At 37.3% G+C, this 13,948-nt stretch overlaps 1 protein-coding gene across 3 annotated transcripts in view; it reads right to left on the bottom strand.

Annotated features, from left to right (window-relative positions):
• The window catches only part of arhgap32b (Rho GTPase activating protein 32b), a 121,123-nt gene that overhangs the window by 42,708 nt on the left and 64,467 nt on the right, over positions 1-13,948 (bottom strand). For all 3 annotated transcript variants that reach the window (XM_033977785.2, XM_055226920.1, XM_055226921.1), the window contains one exon: positions 3,089-3,175. In XM_033977785.2, the coding sequence (XP_033833676.1) occupies positions 3,089-3,175 (87 nt within the window). The remainder of the gene's footprint in view (positions 1-3,088; positions 3,176-13,948) is intronic.

Raw genomic sequence — 13,948 nt, 5'->3', positions numbered from 1 at the left:
TAGTTTGTTAGTTCATATTTGGGTAGTTTTTTTTTCTATTTTTTGGACATGTTTAAATTGTTACCTTTAAATGAAATCTTAATAAAATCATAACCTAATCACAATTGTAATAGTTAGCGATTAGATATTTTCCCAAATTATTCAGCCCTGCAGTGTTGTTCTGGTCCACCCAGAACCCTAAGGCCAACTGATCAGCTCCTGCTGCTGTGCCCAAAGCCAGACTCAAGACCAGAGGTGACAGAGCCTTTTCTATGGCTACATCCAGCCTATGGAACAGCGCCCTCTGCCAGTCAGATCCTGTCAGTCTTTAATGCAGTTTAAGACTAGACTGTAAACCCACCTCTTCTCCCTGGCATTTAATACTAGTTAGACAGGATATGTTGGTATTTTATTGTTCTTTTCTTCTGTATTATGTTATCTGTATATTTGTTTTTTGTTGACTTTTATGTGAAGTACTTTGGTCAGCTGAAATTGTTTTAAATGTGCTATATAAATAAACTTGAACTGAACTGAAAATGGTCCATTATTTATACCTTGTATTGTTATTCAATCAATGTCCATTTCTAACACCATACTGTTTGTGTTTTATTTTATTTTTTATCATAGTTTATATTCACTATTATTATTCACCATTTTATGTTGAGCCATCTCCTCGAAGTAAGTTCCTAGTTTGTAAATTTTGTTCACTGACAATGGCAATAAAATGTCTGGCCTTGTTCCAAGCTCTCGATGTGGTACAGCCTTCATATTTTTATAGATACATTCATTTTGTTTAGTGCAACATCACACCTTTAGCTCACCTGAATGAACACGATGTCACCTTCTTGTATTTTAAAACAACTGGTTGTGTGTACATCATTCTGCTATGAAGCCACATGTCTTCAGTGTTTGCACAAAAAAACACTGAACTTTTGCAGAATGATTATTATAGCATAAATACAAATAATATGTAAATAAACGTTTTGAGAATTAGATACAAATTGATAATAAAACTAGTATCAAAATTATAGACCCATGAACCACTAGGGAACCTACCTGGATGACTGAGGGATTATAGAGATATAAGGAATGGTAATGTAAAACAACAAACTATGATTTAATGTTGAAAAAACATTCTATTGTCTAAAGAAAGAGTGTTTTTTTTAATTATAGTGGTATTGCATCTATTCCTTAGTATCGAAATAGAGTTAGAAATTTTAGTACAGTGTGTTATCAAAGACAGCGCTGGAAGGACTCAATGGACACAGGGAACTCTCTCCGCTCTCTGCCCCACTTTAAACCATGCATGCATGATTCAATCTTTCTGTGCTACTTTCTGTGTTTAATACTCAAAAATCTCCCCTCCCAAAGCCAATTTTTTGGACTGGTTAAAAAAGCAAGGGTTTGAATTTAGCAATTTTCCAGTGGTTGCGAGACAGAGGTGCTGCCAAGTGTGGGGAGGGAGAGGACTCCGGCGTTGCCAAGGTCACTCAGAGGAAACACGATCTTTGCAGAGGAATGTATGAAACCCCATCAAAAATGCCACTGGAGGAGATTAGGCTGTACCAGCTGAGGGGCATGCACAATCTGAGGCTACGGAAAACCTGGCAAATCTATGTACAAGATGGAAACATTAAGGGCATGTGTTTGGCATTTGGGAAAAAAATATCAAATACAGTTTTGTTTTTGTTTTGTTTTTTCTCAGATAAACATTGCAGTTGGGTTAAGATTTGCCACTTATGTTTTAATAATGAGATTCAAAGGTAACATTTTAAAAGTGTCCACAGGAAATGACAAAAGGCTGAAATATGAACTGTCAAATTAATACAAAAATCATATTTAAAAACATGTTTGTACAGATCTGAACTACAGAGTTAGCAGTTTTATGCAGAATAAGGCATGAGATTTTATTTGTGATGGAAATTACGGTAAATACTGCAGGCCTTTAAGATTTGTGAATTGTGTCCATTCAAATTGCGGTACTGATTTGATCATGATTAATCTTGTAGCATTAGTGAACAGTAAGATACAGTTGTAGTATTTTAAAGGCACATTATGTAACTGTTTTGGTGGAGGGTTCTACCGCCTGCTTGTCTCCATGGAGATGTTATTGCTGGAATGTTTAATAGTATTACTTAACTTAACCATCTTGCATTAATTCAGTTATAAGTGTTTTTTTTTTTTGCTTTTGTTAAAAACCTTGAAAAATATGCATTCTTATAGTGAGCGATCTCACCTCTTCACAGATCTGACATTTAATTCGACCTGGTGGTGTCACCTCTATAGAGATAGAACATGTTTAATACCATACTGTGAAGCATTCCTGGCAAAGCAATTAAGTAAGTATTAGCATGCCCATGAAGGCAAGGGCAAACTTCCACCAGAAAAGTTACACTTTTAAGATATCCAAGACAACGACTGCATATATTCAAACAGCTCTTTACTTTGATATTACTTCATAATCCCAGAAACAAATAACTTGCCGTCAGTGAAGCATAATAGTTATAAATTGCTTTGTTCAGCTCAATATTTAGTTGTAAGCCTTCATTTTAGTCTTAACACACCAAACTACTTTCATTTTCCATTCAGCACCACATCCTGGCAATCATCCATGACTCTGTTTAATTCAGTCCCAAAGTCCCACATAACTTGGATTTTTATAATAAGTGAGTGAGGCTGTGAGGTGTTTGAAAATGTCTGAAATTGAGCCCACACTCTACACTGAATATCTAAACAGGTTGCACAGTGCCAACCTAAGTGCAGTGGTTTTCAAAGTGGGGGTCGTGGGGCAATAAGATGATTTCAAGATAGAATTTTAAAATCATAACACTGTATTTAATCAATTCTTTGATACAAAACAGTATAGTTTTGTATATTTAGGTCTAAAAACACTAGAACACATTTTTAGACCATTGGAATCGTTATTGTTTTCAATGTTATTCTGGAGTGGGGGTCATTACATGGTTGTTGCAGCTCTATTGGGAGCCCCTACTTTAAAGGATAGGGTCAATTGATTTTGTCAATTTGAAGACAGCGAGGTGAGTGTGAGGTTGGATGTAGGTTTATGTGAAATATTATTTATGTGCTAGAAAAACAGGCTCTACTTTACCTGGCAGTAAATATGAACTAGGTAGACCAGCTCCTTGGATTCATAGCCGTTGCGGGTCACTTCGCACTGTTCATCCCCGAGGGTCAACTGCAAAAACAAACACAAGGTTCAGAGTCATAAAAGAAAAAAGGGTTTTAATTTCCGTGGCCAAAAAAAGAACATTTAATTATAACACTTCCTCTTGCACGTGCGGGCTCATTTCCTTATTAAGGAAATACAATACTCCTTTCCTGTGTGCAGGCTGCAGTGTGTCGTCTGGATACATGTCTTTAACAGGAACAAGAATATCTGGTAGAGACAGATATAACTCCAGCAGTGGCACATGTTTTGTTTGGGCTAACCAGCTGCCTAAAGATTATGAATAAAGTTTTATTTTAACTCTTTATACAGAAAGGAAACTGCACAAAACATCACTACACTGTCCTGTTATCCAGCTTGTAATAAAACAGAGCTGTGGATGAGTTTGTAGTAAATTCAAATGATAGAATTTGGGTAAAATAATCAAGACTGGTCATTGGTTTCTCTGAATTCAAAACCATCGGCATCGGTCATGGAAAAAACATATTGGTTAATCTCTACTATTTGGTTCATGGTCAAATATCTGGCCATAAAAAGGTCACATCACTTAAAAAAAGCTAAGAATCCCCTGAAACGCTGTGTTTCCAATTATAAGAGGAGACTGTGGTGGCCCTCTTAGTCCAAAATTCTAAATACACCCTGAACTATATTGGCATTACGAAATTACCCTTTGCTTCCCATTATATTATCACAACCCTTTAAATCACTGGTAGATTCAATATGGGGAATAAGCAGTATTTATACTTCACAAACATATGAGATAAAATTATTCAAATTAAAATAATTTGTCACCACAGAAACCCAGGAAGTGTATTCAAGCTGAAAGAGCATTTGTTCAAATTCTATTCTTCTCCCTGGCATTTAGGTCTAGCTAGGCAGGATCTTGGTGTTTTATTGTTTTATTTTTCTTTGCCTATGAGTTGTATTTTATGTAGATCTGTTTTTGTCTGTTGTTGTTTATGTGAAGCACTTTGGTCAGCTTACGTTGTATTTTAAATGTGCTATATAAATAAAATCAAATTGAATACTACCAAGTCTTCATAGCTAAAACCAGAAACCATCAAAAGCCTTAAATTTTGATTCAATATTCAATATAATCCGACAGCATGATCCTTTCATAATAATTGGGTTACTTTGAGCATACAAGAACTGAAACAGACTGACAGCTTGAAAGACCATTATATTATGGAAAAGTGTAACACAGTGCAAAACTAAACAGACTAGTGAAAATAAATAGCTTGGCATAAGATGATAATTATACACACAAGTTCCAAGTGGAGCACTGCTGACCGCCCACATGTTGATGAAATATAGATGAGGAAACGCGGATGGGGCTGGAAAACGCGGGCACAACTCACATCTGCTTCAAAACGAGATTGGAAAACGAATAGACGGCTTAATGGAAAAAGGGACAGGTGGCAGGTGCTTTTGGAAATCTGAGTATTCCGAGCCACCACAATGCCAAACTGCTTGTCAAGAAACTTCAAACCTGATACTAGTTTTTTTCATTTCCACTGAAAATGTATTGACAAAGGCGATGCAGATGTTCTTTGCTGAAGTGGAAAAGTGGGTAGATCCTTTTCTCCACTGACCATTGTAGAATTGAACAAAGGGAACTACTTTTACTGAAAACCCGAGACTGGAAGAGCAGAAAAAGATCCAATTCTGAACTGCCACAGAGAGAGGAGGACATGGAAGAGCTCAGTCCCGATTAACAGCATTCTGATATATTGAGTGCAGTTAATGGACAGACAGTGTTGAAACATCACTGACATGTTTCTAGGGCTGCAACTCATCATTATTGTTAGTCAGCATTTTTTTTATATTTTTTATTAATTGACTAGTCAAATGATTATTTGTATTGGTAAAAGTGAAATTCAAATCTGTCAACTGGACAAAAAGCTGTAGGAGTGAAGATGTTTTGCTGCCCATCGTACCTGGATGATTGAGGGATAACACAGATTTTTTCTATTGCAAAATGAGATCTTTGAATACATTTTAACCAAATAAAGGTTGAAATATGATGACTGAAGGCTTCTAGATAGACATGTACAAATAGTGTATTATTTTTCTTTTTTGACATTTTGAATTAATAATGTTGGAGTCCTTCCGGCGCTGTCTTTGTCATAAAATATTTTGGCAGCTGCTTTTGAATCTGTATAATCAAAAACAGTTCTGATTATTACAATATGATTACCATTACTTTATTAGTCAATTAGGGTTCAACAATTTCAGAATTCTTGTGAATAATGTTTTGCCAAATTCTGAAGTTTGAAGACAGACACTAAAAGAGCTACTTAAAACTACAAGTTCAAGTTGTTGTTTTTTTTTTAAAATATATACTTCAAGACTTCATTTGCAAAAACAGATAAACGTCATTTAAAAAAAGTCATCGGAGGCTTGTAGTTTACTACTATCAAAATATTATTCCATGCCTTCCTGATAAACTATTAGATATTATTTTCATTGATAATATCTGTAGAAAATGGTAACAAAAAGAAAAAAAAATACTTTTTGGCAATTTTTCAAAATGGAGGTATCTATTTTTGCTATTGGACTCTTCACTTTTAGGGCTGTATAACTGTATTGTGATTAGAGTTGTGATTTATGAACTAAACTACAGGTACAACAAGACTTTTCTATAGGTCACAATAAATACTATGATATAATAACAGTAATTTTTGTGGGTCCTTGAAAATAATTTATCGTGGCATTGCTCCAACTCAAACTCAGATTTCAAACCGATTGCGACCTATTGTGCATTTTCCACTGCACTAACTTGATGAAAGCTGCCCAATTACAGACAGTAACTTCTCCAAAAAGAACAAGAAGACCTACTCAATCATAGTTAGTTTGAAATTCCAGCAAAGAAAGAAAATAAATCCACATGAAAAAGCAGAAGAAGAAGAACTGAAGCAGCACTGAAGGCACCATCTAAGGCAAAGCTATGATGGATTACACCCTCACTGCATTATTTATGAACAGCTCTCCCAACCTCAAAACCTCGTGGAAATATTTCATGATATAATTTAAAAGCAATTAAAAGTGACAGTAATTTCGTTATGGATGTCAAAATATATGGATTAGCTGGTGGTAGCAATAGGCAACAGTATTACATAAGGGACAATGGAAGAACAGCCAGACACAGAGCATGCACTGTTAATATGGTAGACTGGTATAAGGTAAATACATGAACTACTGTATTTGAGCAGCTATGGAAAGAACAACACAAGCGTTTCATTTTTAGCCTGTATTTTTACCAAATTATAACTTGTAAAAGAAACCATGCTGTGTAGCCCTTAACTTCGCGGCATACCAGACGGGCTTTCCGTCGCAGTGTGAGCACAATAACATGCAATACTCATCATGTGTCCACTGCATGCATACTGCTTCACTGGATAAAGCAAAGGCCAAGGAAGAAAGCGTTGTGAAGACTATCACTGCACAATATTTGAAATAATTGCAATATGTGGTAACATAATATGCTCAGTTTCAGTTATATTAAAACTTAAATGTACAAGCCTTAGTTTACAATACAAACTGCGTAAAAATAAAAGGTAATTGAGGTTATTCAAGACTTATAAAGGAAAACCACTCATAAAATCAATGTTTTAATTTTAAAAGCAGTACATTTCTATTATACTTGATGCTACTGTGTTTACCAATTATTGCGTTACCCACTATTACAATACTGGTACTTTTGTAAACTGTACCGTCCTATTGAAGACCCACAATAAGAACGGGAAGACTATGAAAGGTAACAAAGTTGAATACTGAAAAACTGTACTACCACCAGTGTGTCCCTCTCTCTCTTTTGGCAAAATCATATTAAACATAAATGGGTGGTCTGGGATTCTTTTGTTTACACTGGTAGCGCTATCCTTAACTGAAACACCAAAGCACATTCATGATGGGTAGGGTTATTCCCAAAATGTACAAATGTCAGATGTAGACAGATGTTAAGTTGCTCTGAACAAAGCAATGTGCTGAAGAGGGATTTCCTTAGCTGCATGGCAGACTAATTAAATCTTGCAAGAGGACAAGCTCTGCGGCGTGTGAGCAACTTTATGTAATCACAAAGTAGTAGAACTCTTATTGTGGGTTTTGTAAAAATGATTGTAAAATGGTCAGCCCATTTTACAATCTTTCCAGGAACTATAGATGAAAAATTACTTCTCTGGCCAACTCTGGTCGTAGTACACAGAAACACTGATTAAAGTACATTGTTCTCGTTAAAGAAACCAAAAGAGAAAGGAAAAAACACTTTATACTTACAGTGAAGTTTAGTCACACTGCTTGTTACTGCTTGTGCTTTGCAATGGGCTCTGGTTTGCCCCCGCCTTCACCCCCTCAGCACCTGTCCATAGGATCTGTCTCAAGTGTGAAGTGAACATCCCATCTCGTAGAGTCCAGTTTCCTTCTAACCCACGACACAATCTCCCTGCTGGACGTAAATGTCAGCTCTCCACTTTCTTTCATGTATACAGGGCTCCCAATGTCAAGAATCAGCAGTAGCAGGCAGTAGCATTAGCAGATGAGAAGTGCAGGATTGGAGTATTCCTCAATGGGGCAGCTTCCACGTTGTTCCATTTTTCCCAAGTGCATCCTGGTTTTCCTGTGTTTTGAAGTACTTTTAAAATCCGTAGCAAATCCAAGTAATATCTGCCTTTTGCAGATCACATTCTTTCCCGACCTTATCGTCTGCTTTGCGCCACATGCTATTCTCTCCCCCCTTTTTTCGTCCTCTTCGCTGTCTGACAGGCTGCTGCTGCTGGTTCCACCCCTCCCCCTTCTCTCCTCCTCCACCCCCCCCCACTTTTACGGTTTGGTACGTTCCCGGGACAAAGAGCATGGATGGACAGAGTGTGAGGGAACAGAGGAAAAGGGCAGGAGGTAACAGAAAATATAATAAAGGGAGGGAGGGGGTGTAATTTAGCTGTGAAAGGGTAGTGCTCTTAAGCGGCGGTGTAGTCTGACAGAGCGGCACTTTATGGGACAGTAGAGCTGATCTGCAGACAAGGCTAAAGTCAGAGGACAAATCTCCTTACTACACTACTACACTACAATTCATTCATCAAATCTGATAATAAATGAAGATCAGATATTGTATCTGCACAGTTGTACAGATTAAAACAGTCCAGTATATAAGAGGTAATCACTAGCCACAGCTGCCCTGAGGGCAGATTTACATAAGCAAGGCCTTCTAACCAATACCAATCACTCACACTCATTTGTTTGAGTCTTGCCCAAGGACACAACTATAGCATGCACTGGAGCAAGCAGGTTTGATCTGTTGACCTTTGAGTTGGTAGATGTTGCCTATTTAAATACATAACATTGTAGTATTTCAATTATTCTATGTACATTACCATTTTTAAAAGTCTACTCTGGGGCACTCACATACTGAGAGTTTTTAATATGGACATAGTAATTACACTGGATGAACCATATGCATTGTTTCAAGTGTTTCAAGTCAAATGATAATTTCCAACATTGGTCCATAGGAGGCTTTTAGAAACTTTTAATAGAGTTTTGAAGTGCTTGTCATGTCTGCATTTGCTCTGCTTATGAAGCTTACTGCATAATTTAATATCATTGTTGATTCTGGATATTCAACAAAAAACTCTTAGGTATTCAGTTCTTCACACCAACAAATTTAGCCCAATGCTTTTGCCTAAACGAGTGTCAGGATTCACTTTAACATACATTACTATGAAGAGTTATTCCGCCCTGTCTACCACATTTGCAAAGTAGAAAAACAGTCCCCCAAAATATAACTCGTAACCTCTCCTCCTTTAAAGCGAGAGCTCTCAGGTTGCAGCCAAATACCTCAAACTAAAGGAAGGAAAGAAAACTGTAGGTTGCATCAGCTGTGGTGACTTCATGAACCATCCACACGAGTTGTATTAAAAAGGCTCACGATGAGGGTGGAAAGTCAAGCAAACAGCCAGTCTGACAGACGACCCGAGGGAGAGCAGAGAGGCCGCAATAATACAGGACTGTGACCTGCTGCAGTTACTCAATTCCTCCTGTTACTGTGGGACCAACTGCACATTTATTTAAGTTGTCAAGACTTACTATTTATGCAGCATCTACTAGAGCAGCAAGAGAAATCACAATCACAAAAGTCACTATCGAATTGAAATAGCTATTTGAATGGACGCAATTATCAAATCACAAAGGGCTGCCATTTTTGAAGTACCATAATTTCCTTCACAAACAAACAAAACTAAATATCCTGTTTTATTTGACATAAAAACGGCTAAGCCTATAGTTTAGATTTGTACAAACATGTTCTGAAATGTGTGTATTAGTTTGTCAGTTCAGTCTTTTCAGTCAGTTCTCCTGGATCTGTTTGAAGAGAACTTTATAACTCACAATTCGCAATTAGATATTTTTTGCAAATCGTTTAGTCCTAGTATCTACTGTTTAAAGAAGACATATTCAGCTTTTTCAGGTATTTAGTATTCAAGTATAAACATGCATAGATAATCATTTTACATTTTGTTTTGTTATGATCTAAAACAGCTTAATAATAGAAACAGGTTCATCAACTGCAAAACTGAGAGACCTCTTCATTGTGGATTTTCAATATAGCAAGCACTAGATTTTTCCGTGCTTTTATTGTTGAAACACTTTTTATGCAACACCAACATTTTTAAGCATTTGTATTTTGTATAGAATGTCTATGGACCTTTGTGGTTTGTCTTGTCACCACATAGAATAAAACATGACATCAAATCGTTCTCTGCCGCTGGTCTGCTTATGAATATGAAACTGTAATCCAATGATGACCCAGTTCATTCAGCTCCACGCTCGGCTGTGACCCCGACAGGTCAGAGCGATTTATCACAAACGCATGAGGGAAGGTCAGGAAATGTCTAGGAAATGGGACCAGGCATAAAACCTGAGTATTTATGGGTAGAATTTGGCCATGCATGCTTCAGTCATGTTTCAGTCCTCCTGGTTCAGTCCTGGTTCAGTCTCAGTTCAATCCTGGTGTAGTCTCAGCTCAGTCCTGGTTCCGTCCTGGTTCCGTCCTGGTTCCGTCCTGGTTCCGTCCTGGTTCCGTCCTGGTTCCGTCCTGGTTCCGTCCTGGTTCCGTCCTGGTTCCGTCCTGGTTTTTTCTTTTTATATTGATACAAAATGAGTATCTAGTTTCAAATACTAGTTTTAGTATGAATTTTGACAACCCTATATAAAATGATAAATGAATAAATGCTTTGACAATATCGACAATGGTACTTTTTCTGCTTAGTACCGCTTACAATTCAAATAATGGACTGACTGGAGACCATTCAGGTGCAATAGGAGGGTAGTAAATCAACTAAATTCCAAAAGGACTGGCTTTTTGAGCTTATTAAGACTGAAAAGTGCTTCACAATGTGCCTTGTTCCCCCATTCACCCACTTGTCACACCGGAGGCAGCCTTCTCCGGGAACAAGTCGGACTTTCCTGGAGCTGCAAAGGACATTTACAGCAGGGGCCATGGCTTAACCCGGCACCAACACTGGGAATTTAGATCATTCTTAGGCAGTTGTCATAGCAAAGGTTTGACCCAGGCCGACATTGTAAATAAGAATTTACAATGATTGATTTTTTCCATGTAATAACTTATGAGTTGTCTTGCCCCTGTACAGATATATTGTAAAAACAGCTTTTCAGGTCAAAACGAGACTGCTATGTGGTGTCTGCATCTAATTATAAAGTGTTTTTATCATCCAAAAGCCAGGATGTAATGCTGGTGTCCTGTTAGCAAGCTAGTTGTTGATAGCAGGCCTGACAGCAAATCTCCGCTCTGCCCTCAGAAAGTTGGAAAATACTAGGAACACTAGGAAATAATAATGGTTTTAGCCAAGATTTAAAACCTTTTATAGTTGGAGCTGATCTTAAGTGTTGAGGACGTATGCTCCACAGATGAGGACAAAGACCTGTCCCAGATGACCTGAGGACCCTTTCTCTATTTCGGTGCATGACTATTTAATACCTTATAAAACAAAAGTAATATTGTAAAATCCTTCCTATGGCTCACTGGAAGCCAGTCTAGAGATTGCAAAACTAGTGTAATGTGATCCATTCTCCTGGTATTTGTAATAACTCTTGCTGCTGTGTTTTGGATCAGCTGAAACTGTCTTATGGATTTCTTGCAGAGACCAGTAAAAATTCTATAACAGCACTCCAACTTAGTAAAAATAAAAGCACCTACAGGCTTTGTTAGAAAATGTTTAACTTGAGCTATATTTTTAAAATGGCAGTAGGCGGATTTAGTAAAAGGAATTTTAATCAGAATCAACAATTATTCCCCAATTTTTGACTTGACACTCGTAGCAAGATAGTGTTCAAATAAGCACTGATCTTTGACCTTTCATTTTTGGGTCCAAGATAATAACTTCAGTCTGAATTAAGCTGAAGAAAGTTTTTATGTGTCCACTCTCTGACATGGTGGAGGCAGTCACTCAGCGTTTGTAATGGACTTAAGTCATGGGATGATACAGAAATATAAAGTTGCCTATCATCTGCATACACATGGTATGAGATATTAAAGTGCTTCATAATTGGAGCCAGGGGCAACATGTAAAAATTAAACAAAAGTGGGCCAAGACTGGACCCCTGTGGCACTCCATATGTGATCTTTGTTCTCAGATTAAAAATTACAAATTGACACATAGTGCTCCGTTTTGTAGGTAGAACTCAAAACAATTTAGCACATTACCAGTGAGCCACACCCACTGTTTTAATCTCTCAAGCAATATGTAATGATCCACGTATCAAATGTAGCACTGAGATCTACCATCACCAGCACTGTGATCCTGGAAGCATCATTATTTAAGTGTATGTCATTTAAGACTTTAATTAGTTCAGTCTCAGTGGAGCGAGATGGACAAAACCCAGCCTGAAATTCATTATAGAGATTGTTCTGCATCAAAGTTATGGATTTGCCTTCTATTTTTCCCAAAAATGGACGATATGATATTGGTCTACAATTACTTATTTCCAGAGAGTCTAGACTGGGCTTTTTAGAAGAGGTTTTATGGCTGCAGTTTTAAAGCCTTGGGGAATCTGGCCAGATTGAAGCAAATTATTCACTATTTGTAAAATATTTGGAGCATTACAATTAGATACATTTTTCAAAAAGTCTGTAGGCAAAATGTTTAAACTGCAAGATGTAGATTTTAAGTGGAAAACAATTTCATTAAGAGTTGTACAAGTTAAAGGTTTAAAATGTTCATAATGGTTCAGCTAAGGGCAGTGAAAGAGGTTGGGTTATATTTACAGTTTATCTTAATTTAAATTGTATCAGTAATATAAGCAGTAAATTCATTACATGACTTGATAAAAGTTCATGCGGAGCTGGTTAGTTACACCAGACCATCAACAACTAAAGTTTTTTACTGTTTTTGTTACTGACCTCTGAAAACATTATAGATTTGAAGACTCTCTTTATACATGTTTGATGGACAGGCAGATTGTTCTTACACCATTGCCCTTCACCTTGTCTGCATAATCTTTGTTGTTCTTTAACCTGTGGGGCATTTCTTTAAGGTGACTCTTTCCCACTACAACTTTTGAACTAACTGGAGGAATGGAGTCCATGAGTCCCGTAACATTAGCTCATTGATATTGATCATTTTAAACTATAAACACCTTCACTGGAATCATTTGGATCATTTCAGGCCTGGAATTTTTATTTATTTTTAAAGAAACAAGGAGGAAAAAAAAAAAAATCATGATAGATTGTTATATTGCTCTGCCGTACTTTCTACGGTGTCCGTTCTCCCAGTGAGGCATTTGAATGATACATTAAGTTAGCATAAGAGCATGAGTACCACACATCTACTTATACTGCACTTGAGTAAATGAAAAGTACTTGGGCGATAATGTGTTCTAAGTTGCTCTTCCGTAACATGCTGCTCTTAGCGGTATTTTGGTCTTTCTGTGGAGCCGAAGGGGCCTGGAGTGTGTGGATGCCTGCAGGGCTTTGCTGAACGAGGAAGTTCTCTAAAATCATTACCAAGGCTATAAAAATGGATCTCTGGGAGTGAGGGTAGCACTGGGATTTAAGCGCGCAGACGGATCGTTGTAAAGGGATGAGCTCATGACTTGGAGCGGGTTCACTAAACAAATCCCATTATGTGCTGAGATTTGCTTCCTGTAGAGCTGAGGTGCGTTCACACATTTTGGTGGGAGGGGCCTCGCACTACATCACTGTCAAGAGGGTGAAAGACAAGCTAAAACTGAATTCTAACAAAGCGAACAGGGCTGGGTTGCAATGATTAATCAGGACCATTGTGACTAGCTGGCTATTAAAATCAGAATCGTATTTTGATTATTGTAAACCCTCTACAGACTCTACCAACACAAACCAAAAGACCTTTTTTTAGAACAGTGGCATTATTAAATAAAAAAATGTCACACGGAATAAACTAGTTCTAATTTTTATCATGAAAAATACAAATTTATTGGTAAATCTTCAATCTAAAAGCCTTCAGTCAGCAATTTCACTTGTCTGTGGTCAAAATGGCATTAAATGTATCTATCTCTATGAATGGGAAAAGGTGATGCCAACAAGGTTAAGTTACATGTCAGATCTATGGAGATGGGACCCGCTCACAGTAAGAATGCATGCTTTTCAACATATATAGATAAGAAAGCTATGTTTAATGCCATACTATAGAACATTCCAGGCATCCATGAAGAAGAGCACTTTTAAACAATATCTCATTTCCGAATTCAGTAAATGTCCAGAAATTATATACGGGTCTTTGTAGCTGAAGGTAGAAA

Source organism: Periophthalmus magnuspinnatus, chromosome 14, assembly GCF_009829125.3.
Source record: "Periophthalmus magnuspinnatus isolate fPerMag1 chromosome 14, fPerMag1.2.pri, whole genome shotgun sequence".
NCBI classification, from domain to species: Eukaryota; Metazoa; Chordata; class Actinopteri; order Gobiiformes; family Gobiidae; genus Periophthalmus; species Periophthalmus magnuspinnatus.
Note: the sequence above shows the minus strand (reverse complement) of the source record. Positions and strands in the feature narration are given on the sequence as shown.